This window comes from Oncorhynchus keta, chromosome 2 (assembly GCF_023373465.1).
Source record: "Oncorhynchus keta strain PuntledgeMale-10-30-2019 chromosome 2, Oket_V2, whole genome shotgun sequence".
In the NCBI taxonomy this organism is placed as follows: Eukaryota; Metazoa; Chordata; class Actinopteri; order Salmoniformes; family Salmonidae; genus Oncorhynchus; species Oncorhynchus keta.
In genome coordinates this window covers 58,556,129-58,574,519 of record NC_068422.1, presented here as the reverse complement: position 1 = coordinate 58,574,519, position 18,391 = coordinate 58,556,129, and the positions used below count along the sequence as shown (strand labels likewise).

At 44.1% G+C, this 18,391-nt stretch overlaps 1 protein-coding gene across 8 annotated transcripts in view; it reads left to right on the top strand.

The window, feature by feature from the left end:
- Window positions 1-18,391, top strand: part of nav2a (neuron navigator 2a) — a 316,095-nt gene that overhangs the window by 233,427 nt on the left and 64,277 nt on the right. For 6 of the 8 annotated variants that reach the window (XM_052479066.1, XM_052479059.1, XM_052479063.1 and 3 more), the window contains 4 exons: window positions 2,898-2,970; window positions 3,203-3,455; window positions 3,661-3,717; window positions 5,794-5,921. In XM_052479066.1, the coding sequence (XP_052335026.1) occupies window positions 2,898-2,970; window positions 3,203-3,455; window positions 3,661-3,717; window positions 5,794-5,921 (511 nt within the window). The remainder of the gene's footprint in view (window positions 1-2,897; window positions 2,971-3,202; window positions 3,456-3,660; window positions 3,718-5,793; window positions 5,922-18,391) is intronic. The other 2 variants (XM_052479062.1, XM_052479071.1) reach the window with 1 other exon arrangement.

Here is an 18,391-nt window from a genome sequence, read left to right as displayed (position 1 = left end):
ACCGGGTGGAGAGGGAGAGGCTTATATACTCCCATCACGGTCACGTGTCTTGTCCCCATGACGTCGAAGCTCGGCACAACACCTATTGACTCAGTGGCGTTATTACATTCTAATGAATAACCAGACTGCATTCACTCGAAGGTTTATTAGCACCTTGTTGATGAGAAGAGCAACTGTCTGATCAGAATTAGCAGGACGTAAAAAAAAGAGTGGAGATACCAGAAGAGATGACAGGAGAGGATGAGGGGAATACGAGAACTAGAAAAGGATAGGATGAGGGGAATACGAGAGAGGATGAGGGGAATACGAGAGAGGATGAGGGGAATACGAGAGAGGATGAGGGGAATACGAGAGAGGATGAGTGGAATACGAGAGAGGATGAGGGGAATACAGGAGAGGATGAGGGGAATACGGGAGAGGATGAGGGGAATACGGGAGAGGATGAGGGGAATACAGGAGAGGATGAGGGGAATACGGGAGAGGATGAGGGGAATACGAGAGAGGATGAGGGGAATACGAGAGAGGATGAGGGGAATACGAGAGAGGATGAGGGGAATACGAGAGAGGATGAGGGGAATACGAGAGAGGATGAGGGGAATACGAGAGAGGATGAGGGGAATACGAGAGAGGATGAGGGGAATACGAGAGAGGATGAGGGGAATACGAGAGAGGATGAGGGGAATACGAGAGAACTAGAAAAGGGGAAGATAGGAGTGGACAAGTGACAGATAGGCAGTTGTGTTTGAAGTAGAGAACTCATTGTCAGAGCACCTGTGTCTCCCTATTTTGTTTTACCCCTTTTTCTCCCCAATGTCGTGGTATCCAACTAGTAGTTACAGTCTTGTCCCATCACTGCTACTCCCGTACGGACTCGGGAGAGGCAAAGGTCGAGAGCCGTGCGTCCTCCGAAACACGACCCAGCCACGCCGCACTGCTTCTTGACACACTGCCCGCTTAACCCGGAAGCCAGCCGCACCAATGTGTCGGAGGAAACGCCGTACACCTGGCGACTGTGTCAGCGTGCATGCGGCCCGGCCTGCCACAGGAGTCGCTAGAGCGCCATGGGACAAGGACAATCCCTCAAGGCCAAACTGCGCCACTCGGGAGGGCCTACTTTGATGTTCTATTCCAACAGTTTGATTTCTCACTTTTCCGCACTACACTGGAATTCCCAAAGTTGCAATTCTGAATCGATCCCCTGTTTGAATGCAGATTAAATGTGTTTTCTAAAGTTTGAGCACCATGTGCTCTCTCTCAGCGGGTGTTTTTATTTAGCCAGAAGAATCTTTATTTTTACCTCCTCAGTACCAGGGGTATTTGGGTCAGGGGTATATCAGAGAAGAGGTCAGGGAAGTATTTTAGTAGTGTTGACGTGTGTGTGTGTGTGTGTGTGTGTGTGTGTGTGTGTGTGTGTGTGTGTGTGTGTGTGTGTGTGTGTGTGTGTGTGTGTGTGTGTATGGGTGAGGGTATGTCACATGGAAGATGGGGACTTTTAAGAGGAGGGGTATCTCAGTCAAGCTGGGGGTATTTTAGTAGGGTCTGGGGGTATTTCAGGGTGGCTCGCGGGTAGTTCAGTGAAACGATGGTGGCATGTGGGTCTGGGGTATTTAAAAAGACGGGGTATTTTAGTAGGGTCTGGGAGGGTATTTCAGGGTGGCTCGCGGGTAGTTCAGTGAAGTGATGGTGGCATGTGGGTCTGGGGTATTTAAAAGACAGGGGGTGTTTTAGTGAGTGGGGGATATTTGAACTTTGTAGTGAGCAGAGCCTGGTCTAAATTCCTTCTGGTTCTCAGTCTGTGTCCTCCCTGACCTCCCAGCATGTGTCGCCATAGAACAGCTGTTCTGGGGTCAGCGGCTCACTGACCTGGAGTCTGCTTCTGATTCGTCGTATGACATCATTGAAATATCTGATGTAGAATCAGAGGGCTACTGTGGAAGGATGATATTGATATTAATGTATTAAATAAAGCTTGTGTTATTTTAGTTTGTTCTCCATAAAGTACGACGTCTTATTTTTCTAAATTGAACCACTGCACTCTGCTCAGTCGCTCACTCACCCATTTCACACTAATAGACTGTCGGGTGGGTGCTAGCTAATACCGATGGGGGAGATGAATTGCGCCTAGGTGTATATTAGCATGAGACGGATTCCGTTTCGATGAGGGTCCCTTGATTGAATAGTCGGGTATAGTCTCAATGGCCGCTTTTCTCAACAGCATGAACAGTGAAAATGGCTGCTGCTGTGGCATGTGAATCAATTGTTATATTGCTCAATTCCCTCCCCTGTTTGTTCACCTGAACCTGACCGTTGGCAACCCTTGAACTCTCCTTTTTTTAAATTGATGATGTCATTCGATGATGTCATTTTGTTCACCTGAACCTGACCGTTGGCAACCCTTGAACTCTCCTTTTTTAGAATTGATGATGTCATTCGATGACTCTGTTTTATTTTGTTCACCTGGGGGTTTTGACATTTTGCGGCCAATGGGCTGTATCGAAGTAGGGTCACATAGTGAGCTTGTAACTAAGCAAATTCTGTCGACCAATCACATCACCTGGCCGTTGATTGTTGACAGCTCAGCACAGCTGGGTCGGTATGGTAACAGGGCCAAAGTAGAATGCTTTTGTCATCTAAGGTACTCCAGTGGAGGTGTATGTCTGGCTTATTTTAACGTTGCTTTGACCAGGCTATGTCATTAAACAATCGACTCACCTTACTCAGGTCGGCACTCTGCGAAGTCAATCCCTGTAAACATTTCCCGAAACCCCAAGTGTTTGCGATGGCTATTTTTGAGTAGGCTGCTGATAACTGTCTATGCGTTACTGACTGTGTGATGAGTTGAGTTACATCTGAATGTAAAATCAGTTCTCTCTGTCTCTCTTCTCCTCCTCCTCCAGATTGAGAACATTGATGCCTGCCTCCGTTTCCTGGCAGCCAAAGGAGTCAACGTACAGGGCCTGTCTGCAGAGGGTAAACGCTTACCAGTCACACACACCTGCTGAGACTACATTGACTGACTGTAGTGGCTAGAATACTGTGTAGTGAGCTTGTAACTTTCCTCTCTGTATCTCATATCTCTCTTTCCTTCTTCCTACCTCTTCATCTCATTCTCTTTCTCTCTCTCTCTCTCTCTCTCTCTCTCTCTCTCTCTCTCTCTCTCTCTCTCTCTTATTTACCTCTCTCCCCTGCTCTCCTTACGCAGAGATCCGTAATGGGAATCTGAAGGCCATTCTGGGGCTCTTCTTCAGCCTGTCTCGCTACAAGCAGCAGCAGGCCCACCGCCAGTACTCCCAGCCCCACCGTAACCCCGAGCCCCAGAGCCCTCAACCTCCCCTGATCCAGCAGACCGGCGCCCCTGCCCAGCTCAGCAGCCACCCTGTCCCCCCTACGCATGAGACTCCGGCCCCCACAGCACAAGCAGCCCAGAAAACAGCACAGGTCGAGATGCAGTCCAGGTAAGCCTGTTGGATCACCGCTACACTGATGCATTCTGGGAAGATGTAGTTCGTAATACTTTGAATGTGAAATGTCTTCCCTCTTTCGCTCCTTGTTGACGTCATCAGTGTTCAATTTACCGTCTCGGTCTCATTTCCTCTTTCCAGTTGTTTTAGCTCCGGTCTTCTGTACATGTCAAATGAGTCTTTCTGTCTCTCCTCCTAGGGCTGGGTCTCAGAGTAAACTGCTCAAGTTTTCCCTTGGTCAGAAAAAGTCCTCTAGGTCAGCTCTTTATCTCTCCCTCTTTCTCCCGCTCTTCTTTGTGGTCATGCATCTTCCTCCTCCACTCCTCCTCATCTTCTAATTCTACCTCCTTTCCTCGCTATTTCCAGAGTAGGTAAGAGGTTGCCCATAACAACTGATACAGGGTCCGATTTGTTTCAACAGGTAATAGTTATGGTTAAACATAGAGGTGTTATTAATTTGATCCTAGATCTGTGGTAAGGGCAACTTCTACCTGAAACTACTATTCTACTCTGCATGAGTTTTGAAGAGAGGGGGCTCCATTTTGGAAAGTCCTGTTTGACTCTGGCATCACGCCTCATTTGGCATGTCTGCTTAATGGGGTGTGAGGGACCTTTAGATAACCCCTGTGTGTGTGTATGTGTGGTTGCCTGCGTGTGATGTGCATGTGTGTGCGCTCACTGTGAGTATGACCTTAATAATTAACTGAGATGGAGGAGTGGATGGCTTGAATTTGGTTGTATGTTACGATAACGGATTGGATAGGCCACTACTACTATCCTCCTCCTACTGTACTGTGTTCTGTGTGAGATAATGTTCAATCAGTGATGTCACACACTTTCTACGTTCGTCTGGGCCCATATTCATAAACTGTCATAAAGTAGGAGTACTGACCTGACCCTAGGATCAGTTTAGCCTTTTGTGTCATTATTAAAAAGAAAGGCCTAGTCCTAGAGTAACACTCCTACTCTGCGAGGTTTTTATGAATAGTGGCCAAAAACGTTGTTTTACAAGCATGAAATGAAACGAGGTGAAGTTGAGGATGTGTTGTTGCGTGCTGCCTAAACCCAACACAGCAGGCACAAAAAGATGCCTGAACAGAGGCCTCACGTCTGTTTTTCAGGGGAAAACAGAAGTTAGGTTGAAAATACTGTATCCCTAAAAAACGGAAACATCCGCTTTTTGCCTGCCCAGAGGAGAGTGCATGCTGTCCATCCCTTGTAGTTTTGCACCGGCTTCTAGTCTAATTTACAAAACAATGCAGTAGCGCCGCCCTCTGGTCAGCATGTGTAACTGCAGGCGTAAGTACATTCAATATCTGGAATGGTGTTTTTTCTCCTTTTCAGATTGTAATGCGTTTCTCCTCCAATGCTTTTCCGTTTCATCTTTATGCTTTATTTTCTTTCTCGGCTTGAATGAAAACGGTCTTGATGTGCATCCAGGGGGAGCATAGGTGACATTAGGATCATTTCATGATTACGATTTCATGTGGCCACATCCTGAATGAGAATAGACAGAAGACGTTTCATCATGTAAACAGTGTATATCATGAATAGGCTAGCAGTGAAGCCTGTGACTTAATATCTCACTCAGAATTAAATTTTGTGTTACATTTTGCAGCTCAGTTGGTAGAGCATGGTTCTTGCAATGCCAGAATAGTGGGTTTGATTCCTGGGATCACCCGTACGCAAAATGTATGCATTGCAAGTAAATTGACCCTAAGTCCCTTTAGATAAAAGTGTCTGCTAAATGGATATTTTTGTATTTTTATCATAGAAAGCTTGTTTATACACTAATAACATTTTCAGTGTGTTCATTTCGGAACGCTCATACCATCATGGTCTTTGTTGTCGGACAGGAACTTAATGATGACTTATAGCCCAGTTGAATTCATAAGACAGTTAATTCACGGGCCAACAACAGTCTTTCTACTCAACGTGATTGAAAGTCTAATGAGCAGGACCTATTCTCCCACTAACAAAAGCCCATGCAATCCTGCTTGGTCATGTAAAGGGAATGCCTTTAAAAATATATATTTTTTAAATGTTTTACACCAGTATTGAACTACCGGTCATATTTTGTTTATCAGACCAATGCCGACAGCCACAGAATTATGTTTCCTCCACCGATGTTGAATTGGCAATTTATAGGCCTATGTGAAAGACGGACCCGGCTCGAACGCTGCGTTTGACTCCCGGCTATGGCTGCGCAGGAGATTAGCTGACAATGTGGTTACAGATGGGTGGAAAATGATTGGACGTTTCATGAACGTATTGCCTAATCCTTGCTGTTTGTGCCATTGAGTGTAAACGCTCTTATTGCTCTCCCGCTCAGACTTCCAGGCCCGAGTGCGAGGGTGTCCACTGCTGGCAGTGACATCACACCTCGCGGGTCGGTTGGCGCCGCCGGCAACCGGCGAAGTCAGGGCTTCACAGACAAGACCAAACCAGCCGCTCACAAAGGTACGTCTGTCCTTCACACGCACGCACACTCGAAAGAACATACATACATACACTACTGTTCAAACGTTTTTGAACACCTACTCATTCAAGGGTTTTTCTTTATTTCTACTATTTTCTACATGGTAGAATAATAGTGAAGACATCAAAACTATGAAACGTTTATTTTATTTTTGAGATTCTTAAAATAGCCACCCTTTGCCTTGATTTACAGCTTTGCATACTTTTGGCATTCTCTCAACCAGCTCAATGAGGTAGTCACCTGAAATGCATTTCAATTAACAGGTGTGACTTGTTAAAAGTTAATTTGTGGAATTTCTTTCCTTCTTAATGTGTTTGAGCCAATCAGTTGTGTTGTGTCAAGGTAGGGGTGGTATACAGAAGATAGCCCTATTTGGTAAAAGACCAAGTCCATATTATGGCAAGAACAGCTCAAATAAGCAAAGAGAAAAGACAATCCATCATCACTTTAAGACATGAAGGTCAGTCAATACGGAACATTTCAAGAACTTTGAAAGTTTCTTCAAGTGCAGTCACAAAAACCATCAAGCGCTATGATGAAACCGTCTGTCATGAGAACCGCCACAGGAATGAAAGACCCAGAGTTACCTCTGCAGCAGAGGATAAGTTCATTAGAGTTACCAGCCTCAGAAATTGCAGCCCAAGTAAATTCTTCAGAGTTCAAGTAACAGACACATCTCAACATCAAATGATCAAATAAAATTTTATTGGTCACATACACATGGTTAGCAGATGTTAATGTGAGTGTAATGAAATGCTTGTGCTTCTAGTTCTCACAGTGCAGTAATATCTAACAGGTAATCTAACAATTACACAACCACTACCTAATACACACAAATGGATGGAATAAGAATATGTACATATAAATATATGGATGAGAGATGACCAAGTTAAACCCTCCGATCCCCTAATTGGAGTAAACTAATAAACACTTCTGCTTCTACCTTCAATCCATACATCTTACACACACTCTACAGACACAGTCTACTTTACAATAGTTCTCTCTTGTTTGTTCTTAGTCCTTAGTCCTTCCTCTATTTCTGATGCCCATCCAGTTTGATGATTTCTATTTGTAACTATGCTATTTCACAAAAGCTCTGGAACCTATATACATTCTACAGGTCCCTTATGCCCTACATTGTTATTAGTCCCACCCTTCAGCTCCACTCAACCCCTCCCATCTGTCTCTCAACACCATCCATTTCAGATTTCTACTTGCCATGTATTTTTCAACTGTGCTGTGATGCTTCACAAAATAATTGAACCTTCATATTCTCGTAGCTTCTAAAGATTGTAAATTAAAAATATATTTTTTTGCTAAAATAATTATTATATTATTGATTGATTGACTATAGCTTTTCAAATCACCCAGTATTGCTATCTGTAGTGTTAGTTCTAGGCAAATGTTGCAATTCTTCAGCCATTCCTGGACCTGTGACCAAAAATGAGCTACATATGGACAATACCAAAATAAATGATCTAATGACTCTGCCTCCTCACAGCAGAATCTGCAGAGCTGGGCAGATTGTATCCCCCATATATATATATAACATTCTATTAGTTGCAAGAATGTTGTATAGTAATTTATATTGAAAAATGTGAAGTTTTGCATCCGGCGTTCTTTTGCGTATCAATTGATAAACCATGTGCCATGGAATGGGTACATCGAAAATCTCTTCCCAACTATTTTGCAATTTATATGGCACAGCTGCCAGTTTTTTGGTCCTTAAATGAAATTGGTATGTTTTATTTATCACACTTTTGTTTAACCATTTATGTTCTTTAATAAAGGGCCGACATACAAGTTCTTACTTTTTCCCCCTTCTACTTGCCTCTTCCATTTTTGTGGTAATGCTGCAATTAATTGGTTGTAATTTTTGGTAGAGCAGACATTTCCATATGTCTGTGTTAGCTGCATGTGATCCATTTATTAAAAGTGGCCAATGATTTGAGTCTGTATGTATGCAGCAGCCTCTCTGTGCTAGTGATGGCTGTTCAATCGTCTGACGGCCTTGAGATACAGTTGATGTCGGAAGTTTACGTACACCTTAGCCAAATACATTTAAACTCAGTTTGTTTCACAATTCCTGACATTTAATCCGAGTAAAACAATCCCTGTCTTAGGTCAGTTAGGATCACCACTTTATTTTAAGAATGTGAAATGTCAGAATAATAGTTGAGAAGGATTTTTTTCAGCTTTTATTTCTTTCATCACATTCCCAGTGGGTCAGAAGTTTACATACACTCAATTAGTATTTGGTAGCATTGCCTTTAAATTGTTTAACTTGGGTCAAACGTTTCGGGTAGCCTTCCACAAGCTTCCCACAATAAGTTGGGTGAATTTTGGCCCATTCTTCCTCACAGAGCTGGTGTAAATGAGTCAAGTTTGTAGGCTTCCTTGCTCACACGTAGTTTTTCAGTTTTGCCCACAAATTTTCTATAGGATTGAGGTTAGGGCTTTGTGATGGTCACTCCAATACCTTGACTTTGTTGTCCTTAAGCCATTTTGCCACAACTTTGAAGTATGCTTGGGGTCATTGTCCATTTGGAAGACCCATTTGCGACCAAGCTTTAACTTCCTGACTGATGTCTTGAGTTGCTTCAATATATCAACACCGTTTTCCTCCCTCATGATGCCATCTATTTTGTGATGTGCACCAGTCCCTCCTGCAGCAAAGCACCTCCACAACATGATGCTGCCACCCCCGTGCTTCACGGTTGAGATGGTGTTCTTCGGCTTGCAAGCCTCCCCCTTTTTCCTCCAAACATAATGATGGTCATTATGGCCAAACAGTTCTATTTCTGCTTCATCAGACTAGAGGACATTTACCCCAAAAATACGATCTTTGTCCCCATGTGCAGTCTGGCTTTTTTATGGTGATTTTGGAGCAGTGGCTTCTTCCTTGCTGAGTAGCCTTTCAGCTTATGTCGACATAGGACTCATTTTACTGTGTATATAGATACTTTTGTACCTATTTTCTCCAGCATATTTCCAAGGTCCTTTGCTGTTGTTCTGGGATTGATTTGCACTTTTGCACCAAAGTATGTTCATCTCGAGGAGACAGAACGCCCTCTTCCTGAGCAGTATGATGGCTGCGTGGTCCCATGGTGTTTATACTTGTGTACTATTGTTTGTACAGATGAACGTGGTACCTTCAGGTGTTTGGAAATTGCTTCCAAGTATTAACAATTTTATTTCTGAGGTCTTGGCTGATTTCTTTAGATTTTCCTATGATGTCAAGCAGAGGCACTGAGTTTGAAGGTAGGCCTTGAAATACATTCACCGGTACACCTCCAATTGACTCAAATGATTTCAATTAGCCTATCAGAAGCCTCTAAAGCCATGACATCCTTTTCCGGAATTGTCTAAGCTGTTTAAAGGCACAGTCAACTTAGTGTATGTAAACTTCTGACCCACTGGAATTGTGATGAAGTGAATTATAAGTGAAATAATCTGTCTGTAAACAATTGTTGGAAAAATTACTTGTGTCATGCAGAAGCAACTTGCCAAAGCTATAGTTTGTTGACAAGACATTTGTGGAGTGGTTGAAAAACAAGTTTTAATTACTCCAACCTAAGTCTTTGTAAACTTCCAACTTCAACTGTAAATGCTGTTTTTCAGTCTCTCGGTCCCAGCGTTGATGAACCTGTACTGATCTCGCCTTCTGGATGGTAGCGGGGTGGCACGGGTGGTTGATGTCCTTGATGATCTTTTTGGCCTTCCTGTGACATCGGGTGCTGTAGGTGTCCTGGAGGGCAGGTAGTTTGCCCCCAGTGATGCAGACTGCACCACCGTCTGTTGCGGTTGAAGGCAGTGCAGTTGCCGTACCAGACTGTGATACAGCCCGACAGGATGCTCTCAATTGTGCATCTGTAAAAGTTTGTGAGGATTTTAGGGCTCAAGCCAAATTTCTCAAGCCTCCTGTGGTTGAAGAGGCGCTGTTGCGTTGCCTTCACCACACTGTCTGTGTGGGTGGATCATTTCAGTTTGTCTGATGTGTACGCTGAGGAACTTTCCACCTTCTCCACTGCTGTCCCGTCGATGTGTGTGTGTGGAGGGGGGTGCTCCCTCTGCTGTTTCCTGAAGTCCTCGATCATTTCCTTTGTTTTGTTGATGTTGAGTGAGCGGTTATTTTCCTGTAGGATGTTTTCCTGTCTCGTCGTTGTTGGTAATCAAGCCCACTACTGTTGTGTCGTCTGTAGACTTGAGGATTTAGTTGGAGGCGTGCGTGACCATGCAGTCATGAGTGAACAGGGAGTACAAGAGGGGGCTGAGCATGCACCCTTTTGGGTCCCTGTGTTGAGGATCAGCGAAGTGGAGATGTTGTTTCCTACCTTCACCACCTGGGGGCGACCCGTCAGGAATTCCAGGACCAAATTGCACAGGGTGGGGTTGAGACCCTGGACCTCAAGCTTAATCATGAGCTTGGAGGGTACTACGGTGTTGAATTGCTGCAAAGAAACCACTACTAAAGGACACCAATAAGAAGAAAAGACTTGCTTGGGCCAAGAAACACGAGCAATGGACATTGGACCAGTGGAAATGTGTCCTTTGGTCTGGAGTCCAAATTGGAGATTTTTGGTTCGATCCGCGGTGTCTTTGTAAGACACGGTGTGGGTGAACAGATGATCTCCGCATGTGTTTTTCCCCTGTAAAGCATGGAGGACGAGGTGTTATGGTGTGGCGGTGCTTTGCTGGTGACACTGTCTGAGATTTATTTAGAATTCAAGGCACACTTATTAACCAGCAGGGCTACCACAGCTTTCTGTAGCGATAAGCCATCCCATCTGGTTTGGACTTAGTGGGACTATCATTTGTTTTTCAACAGGATGACCCAAAACACACCTCCAGGCTGTGTAAGGGATATTTTATAATTGAATCCATATGTTATTTCACAATTTTGATGTCTTCAAAATGGTGTGTCATACACTGCACTCCTGACCAGCCCTGCTGGCAACAATTTCATTGCGCTTTTTTGCAGACATTTACTGACACCAGCCATATTCAACGGGTGTTGTACACACGTCACGTAACGTTAGCTAACGAGCTAGCTAACGCTAGCTAGTTAAACAACAACGAACAGTGCCAACAATGCCACAGTGCTGGGAGCTAACCAACCATGTCCAATGTTAGCTAGCTACATTTAAGCTCTAATTAGAAAAGCAAACGGATCTGGGAAACAAATAATAATAACGTCAGCTAGGGATCCAGCCAGCTAACTTTAGCTAGCTAGAGCGAGTGCACTTTAGCTAGAAATGAAACCACTTTGTCAAAATTAGAAACTTGTAATATCTGAAAATGTAGCTAGCTAATGCTAGACTATCTTACCTGTATACATCAACATGCATGATGGACGCGTCTCCCTGTCAGGAATGCCATACCACGGTTGCCCTTAGTTTGAAGATGTAATCCGGAGACAGGTGTTTTCTCCATCTCTAGCTATCATACTCCAATTCCACTGATTTCATAACTTGATCCTCCAGAAAGTGGAGAGCAACACTTAATGCAGCTCCACTACACAATACATTTTTAGAAAAGCAGCGTTCGACAGGATTACCAACACAGACTGACGAGCTCAAATAGACAGAAGCCTTCTGTATGGTAGAACTCCTCTCTCGGTATATCCAGCCCACTCATAATCTCAGCCAATCATGGCTAGCAGGAAGGTAGCCCTCTTTTTCTGTGGCTTAAACAACTAGGTTCGTAATTTAACTATTTTATTTGTATTTACAGATGGTGTACAAGTTGGTTATTAAGGCACTTGAAAGTTCACGCTCGAGAAGGTATTTCTGCAAAAAAAAACATTTTTTGCTAAAAAAAACGTAGTTTCCTGAATCGGGTCACAAATGCCTAAACCACCTGTCAAGTCATTAACGCTGACAGACTGTCATGGTCATGATGTGGATGATGATGTCTGTGAGTATGGCAGCAATCCGAATCAGGCCGTTATGGTGTGGGAGGCCATAGGTGTCACCCTTTCTCAGAATATACCAGGGCCTGTCCACAAAGCGTCTCAGAGTACAGTAGGAGTGCTGATCTAAGATCTGTCCATATAACATTTTTCAAGATGATCTAAAAGGCTAAACTGATTCTAGATCAGCACTCCAACTTTGAGATGCTTTGTGGATACGGAGTCCCTGAGTGCAGACACTCTCCCACCCACAATGCACTCCATCAGCGCTGGAGCACTTTACTGACATGCGAGTGAGTTGAGCCACGAAGTAGAGTATTCATCTTTGTTACCTATATCGAGGGCATAAAAGGTTATTCGTTAGATAGTCAATCTGATTTCTGGTGCCCAGAAGCTTCACCTGTTTTTCTGTCTGATCATATGATCTTCCCATCTTTGGCAAAGGGAGCTTTTGGGATACAGAAATGAACAGTACAAGCTTCAATGCTGTGCATTTCGAGGACAATCGAAACACTGTGTGTGGTTGTGTGTGCGTGTGTGTGTGTGTGTGCCTGCGTTCATTTGTGGGTTGCAAGGTTAGGTGTGTGATTTATAGAGGTGCGCGTGTGTGTGTGTGTGTGTGTGTGTGTGTGTGTGTGTGTGTGTTAGATTTAGTGTTGAGCTATAAACGTTACCATGACCTCTAGTTGTTCCCTGGTATGACTGCTATGCTCTGTCTAAGCTTCACATGTGCTTGCCTATAGTAGGACACTGCGAATGACCTATGAGTACTGTAGGGGCTGTGGCGATCATGACATGTTGTCCTCCGGGTTATTGTCATGCAAAAGTCTGCTGGGTCTCACGGTAATTGACCTTTAATGAGCATAAACGCGTTCGGCATCGCCAGGCCTCTGTGCTTTTATATCGTTATGATGTGCCCTGAATCAATTTCCTAAATTGCTCGGCCTGCGTCTTGTTGGTGTGTAGTCACACATATCCCGGGACACACTTTCTGGGTTGAGACAATAATGGCATTATTCCTGCAGGGGGGGAACATGGTTAAAATGATACTCAGCTCAGAGTTAGTTTTTATTTGTTTGACCCTGGGTTAACCTTGCTGTCACACGGCCTCTAGTCTTCTCATGTTGCTTTGAACTCACACTGTACATTCTCCATAGCCCAGGGGCTGTTACCGTGGAAATATCGTTCTATTTCTATGGCGATTACTGTGTGACTGGTGTCTGTCTACTGTTACTGTATTCAGACGGACTGACACCGTTTACCCGTATTGACTTCATTGCGTCTCTATTGTCTGCTGTGTTGAGCCAGGGGGGAATCCGTTTGACTGTGTATTTAGTGCGAGGTTTTATATAGCTTCTCTGCACTGCTGTCACCACTCAGCTCGTCTACTGGGTTGTTTATAGATTCACTGTGTTTGTCTTCCACAGTCTAAACGCATTACCCTGTATTATACTGTATGAAAGATGGGGGGGAAGAGAGAAAGAGAGGGTGGCGTGTGTGTGTGTGTGTGTGTGTGTGTGTGTGTGTGTGTGTGTGTGTGTGTGTGTGTGTGTGTGTGTGTGTGTGTGTGTGTGTGTGTGTGTGTGTGTGTGTGTGTGTGTGTGTGTGTGTGTGTGTGTGCGTGTGCGCGCGCGCGAGAGTGATCTGAAGGGTGCAGAGGGACAGACAGCAGGTAGGAGGGGAGGAGGTTTTGGAATCATCTCCCCCCTAACCACCTACCTTCCCGGTTGAGTCGCTGCCAAATCCCTCCCCCCTCCCTCACCCAACTCACTCCTGCACAACAGTTCCACTCAGGCTGCACTACGTGGAACATCTATCAGAGTTTGGGACTCTACTTCTTCTCTCAGCTTCTTTTGGTCTACTCTACTGGGACCGTGATACAGCAGCACTTACGAGGTTTGTCATCGGTCTTTTCACCGCTCTCCCCGTAGCCCCACGAGGTGCTGAAACTCAACTTGAGATGAGTGCACGCCAGTCTAGCGTTCTCCTAAATCATACATTATGCCGACGTGAGATTTGTATGACCGTTGGGATTCGATAGTACTATCTATCGGTCATGGTCTTTTACCTAGTTACCAGACTCAGGGTCCTCATTTTTCTTTTGTGATTAGTTTGCGTTTACTCTTTTAATACAACGTTTTACTTAGTCAGCTTTACTGTACCAAGTTAGCAACAATGTATTAGCGGGAACATTTAGTGTTTCACTGTCTTGAAATAAAATGCTGAAGATGCTGAGGCTCAGTAGAAACTGCCCGGTTCTATTGTCTGGCCTGAATTGTTCTGTGTCAATGGTGCTGACAGTAGAATGGAGAACGTGTCACTGGAAGCATCCTGTTTTATACAGTAGAGAGACATGCGCATACAAGTTGGCCTTCCTCTAATGCTTTACATTAACACAAGGTGACAGCAGCAACGTAGTCACAGAGGGAGAGAGATGTGTGACCTGTTGCCACAAGGAAAGGGCGACCGGTGGAGAACAAACACCATTGTAAATACAACTCATATTTACGTTTGTTTATTTGACCTTTTGTACTTGAACTATTTACACGTCGTTACAACACCTGTCTATAGCCATAATATGACATTTGAAATGTCTCTATTCCTTTGTAACTTTTGTGCGTGTAATGTTTACTGTTCATTTTTTTTAATAGTTTATTTCCCTTTTGTATATTATCTACTTCACTTGCTTTGGCAGTGTAAACATATGTTTCCCATGCCAATATAAAGCCCTTTAAATGTAATTGAGAGAGAGTGTGGTGTGTGTGTGTGCGTGCGTGCGTGTGTGCGTGCGTGCGTGCGTGTGTGGACAGTGCTGAATGAATGGCCAGTTGATGAGCTGTAGCCTCTCTGTTTGACTCTATTCATGTGGAGGAACTTTAAAAGGTTCACTCCAAACAAAGACTGGCTGTCCCACTCACTCACAAGGGCACAATGAGTGAGGTGTGTGTGTGTGTGTGTGTGTGTGTGTGTGTGTGTGTGTGTGTGTGTTATCTGAACTTGGGAATATGAGTAAGCAGTTTAAACAAATGACATATTGTTCTCCTTAATACAAGTCATCTATATTAAATGAAATCAGATTAAACTGACTAATTGAACATATAAGCAACAACATAAAACAAGTAACTTTCAGTGGTCATTTATTTATAGGGTACTTCTGGCGAGACGTCTGTGTATAGCTAAAACACGATTGCTCTGTGGGCAGTCCTGGCAATATGTTTTAAGCTATTTCAATAAGTGTCATACTGTATGTTGCTATGAAAAAGGCTCTTCCTGAATCTGGACACATTCATAAATCGTATGTTTAGGCCGTGTGTCATTCTAAACTGTATACAGTGTCTATAAGTATGATACTGCTCTTTCCCCCAGACTCAGTGTCATGGTTTTATGTTTAGGCTGTATTTATCTCTATACCGTGCCTACGGAATGTATTCAGACCCCTTGACTTTTTCCACATTTTGTTACGTTACAGGCTTATTCTAAAATGGATTCAATTGTCCCTCCTCCCCCCTAATCTATCTACACACAATTACCCCATGTCCTTGTTTTTTGAAAGAAAAGCCCCCCAAAAATTGTCCATTTCAAATAACATCAACTTGATCGGTGTTAATGTTGTGAATGACGATTGGAGCTGGAAACGACTCATTTTGTAATGGTATGTCTTAATACAGTAGGCATACAGAGGCCCATTTTCAGCAACCATCACTCCTGTGTACCAATGGCACGTTGTGTTAGCTAATCCAAGTTTATCATTTTAAAAGGCTAATTGATCATTAGAAGACCATTTTGTAATTATGTTAGCACAGCTGAAAACTGTTGTGCTGATTTAAAGAAGCAATCAAACTGGCCGCCTTTAGACGAGTTGAGTGTCTGGAGCATCAGCATTTGTGGGTTTGAATACAGGCTCAAAATGGCCAGAAACATATGACTCTCTTCTGAAACTTGTCAGTCGTTTCACTCGTCTTCACTGTTGACGTTGAGACTGGTGTTTTGCGGGTACTATTTAATGAAGCTGCCAGTTGAGGACTTGTGAGGCAGTTTGTGCTGTTCTGTGAAGGGAGTAGTACACAGCGTTGTACGAGATCTTCAGTTTCTTGGCAATTTCGCGCATGGAATAGCCTTCATTTCTCAGAACAAGAATAGACTGACGAGTTTCAGAAGAAAGTTTTTTGTTTCTGGCCATTTTGAGCCTGTAATCCAACCCACAAATGCAGTTTTATTGCTTCTTTAATTAGAACAACTGTTTTCAACTGTGCTAACATAGTTGCAAAAGGGTTTTCTAATGATCAAATAGCCTTTTAAAATGATAAACTTGGATTAACTAACACAATGTGCCATTGGAACACAGGGGTGATGGTTGCTGATAATGAGCCTCTGTACGCCTATGTAGATATTCCATAACAAATTGGCCATTTCCAGCTACAATAGTAATTTACAACCATTAACAATGTCTACACTGTATTTCTGATCAATTAGATGTTATTTTAATGGACAAAAATGTGCTTTGTTTGACCCCAAACATTTGAACAGTGGTGTAAGTATTCAGACCCTTTACTCAGTACTTTGTTGAAGCACCTTTGGCAGCGATTACAGCCTCGACTTTTCTTGGGTATGAAGCTTGGCACACCTGTATTTGGGGAGTTTCTCCCATTCTTCTCTGCAGATCCTCTCAAGCTCTGTCAGGTTGAATGGGGAGCGTTGCTGCTGAGATGTTGAATCGGGTTCAAGTCCGGGCTCTGGCTGGGCCACTCAAGGAAATTCAGAGACTTGTCCCGAAGCCACTTCTGCGTTGTCTTGGCTGTGTGCTTAGGGTCATTGTCCCCCAGTCTGAGGTCCTGAGCAGGTTCTTTTTTTCTCCTTTTTTTCTTTTATACCCCTTTTTCTCCCCAATTTCGTGGTATTCAATTGGTAGTGTCTACTGTCTTGTCTCATCGCTGCAACTCCTGTACGGACTTGGGAGAGGCGAAGGTCGAGAGCCATACGTCCCCCGAAACACAACCCAACCTAGCCGCACTGCTTCTTGACACAACGCACATCCAACCCGGAGGCCAGCCGCACCAATGTGTCGGAGGAAACACCGTACACCTAGCGACCTGGTCAGCGTGCACTGCGCCCGGCCCGCCACAGGAGTCGCTAGTGAGCGATGAGACAAGGATATCCCTGCCGGCCAAAGGATCTCTCTGTACTTTGCTCCGTTCATCTTTATCTCGATCCTGACTAGTCTCCCAGTCCCTGCTGCTGAAAAACATCCCCACAGCATGATGCTGCCACCACCATGCTTCATCGTAGGGATTGTGCCAGATTTCCTCCAGATGTGACGCTTGGCATTCAGGCCAAAGCATTCAATCTTGGTTTCATCAGACCAGAGAATCTTGTTTCTCATGGTTTGGGAGGCCTTAGGTGCCTTTTGGCAAACTCCAAGTGGGCTGTCATGTGCCTTTTACTGAGGAGTGGCTTCTTGGTCACCTCCCTGACCAAGGCCCTTCTCCCCCGATTGCTCAGTTTGCCCGGGCAGCCAGCTCTAGGAAGATTCTTGATGGTTCCAAACTTTTTCCATTTAAGAATGATGGAGGCCACTGTGTTTTTGGGGACCTTCAATGCTTCAGAAATGTTTTGGTACACTTCCCCAGATCCTTGCTTCGACACAATTCTGTCTCGGAGCTCTACGGACAATTCCTTTGACCTCATGGCTTGGTTTTTGCTCTGTCAACTGTGGGACCTTGTATAGACAGTTGTGTGCCTTTTCCAAATCATGTCCAATTAATTGAATTGATTGTTTTCGCCTTGTCATTATGGTGTATTGTGTGTAGATTGCTTATGGATTTTTATTTATTTAATACATTTTAGAATAAGTCAAGTGGTCTGAATACTTTCCAAAGGCACTGTATATTTCTATAGGCAGGGAATGCCCAGGTCACAACTGACTGACAAGTCTAACTTAGTATTTTGACCGTGAAACGGTCGAGAGGGCTAAACAGTGTCAGACGACGCTAGCACCTCTAATGCATCTAAGCTTGTTTTTGTGTGTGTGCGTGGCTGCGTTGCGGGCTCCACCATGTTTGCCTCCCCATTTAGTTTGATGAGATTAAGCCATAAAATGCCGTGGGGGGGGCATGGGCCTTTTTGAAGGGGCTGTGCTGAACAAGCATGTCTCTGACACACGCATGCACATACAGACACACACACACACACACACACACACACACACACACACACACACACACACACACACACACACACACACACACACACACACACACACACACACACACACACACACATATATATATATGTTGAGGACGCTTGTATTGTACACTTGGTACTGGCACATATAGACAGTAACACAGACACAGTGGAACACACACACACATACGTTGAGGACGCTTGTATTGTACACTTGGTACTGGCACATATAGACAGTAACACACACACACATACGTTGAGGACGCTTGTATTATACACTTGGTACTGGCACATATAGACAGTAACAGACACAGTGGAACACACACACACACACAGGCGTGATGATCCGTGAAAAGGGCT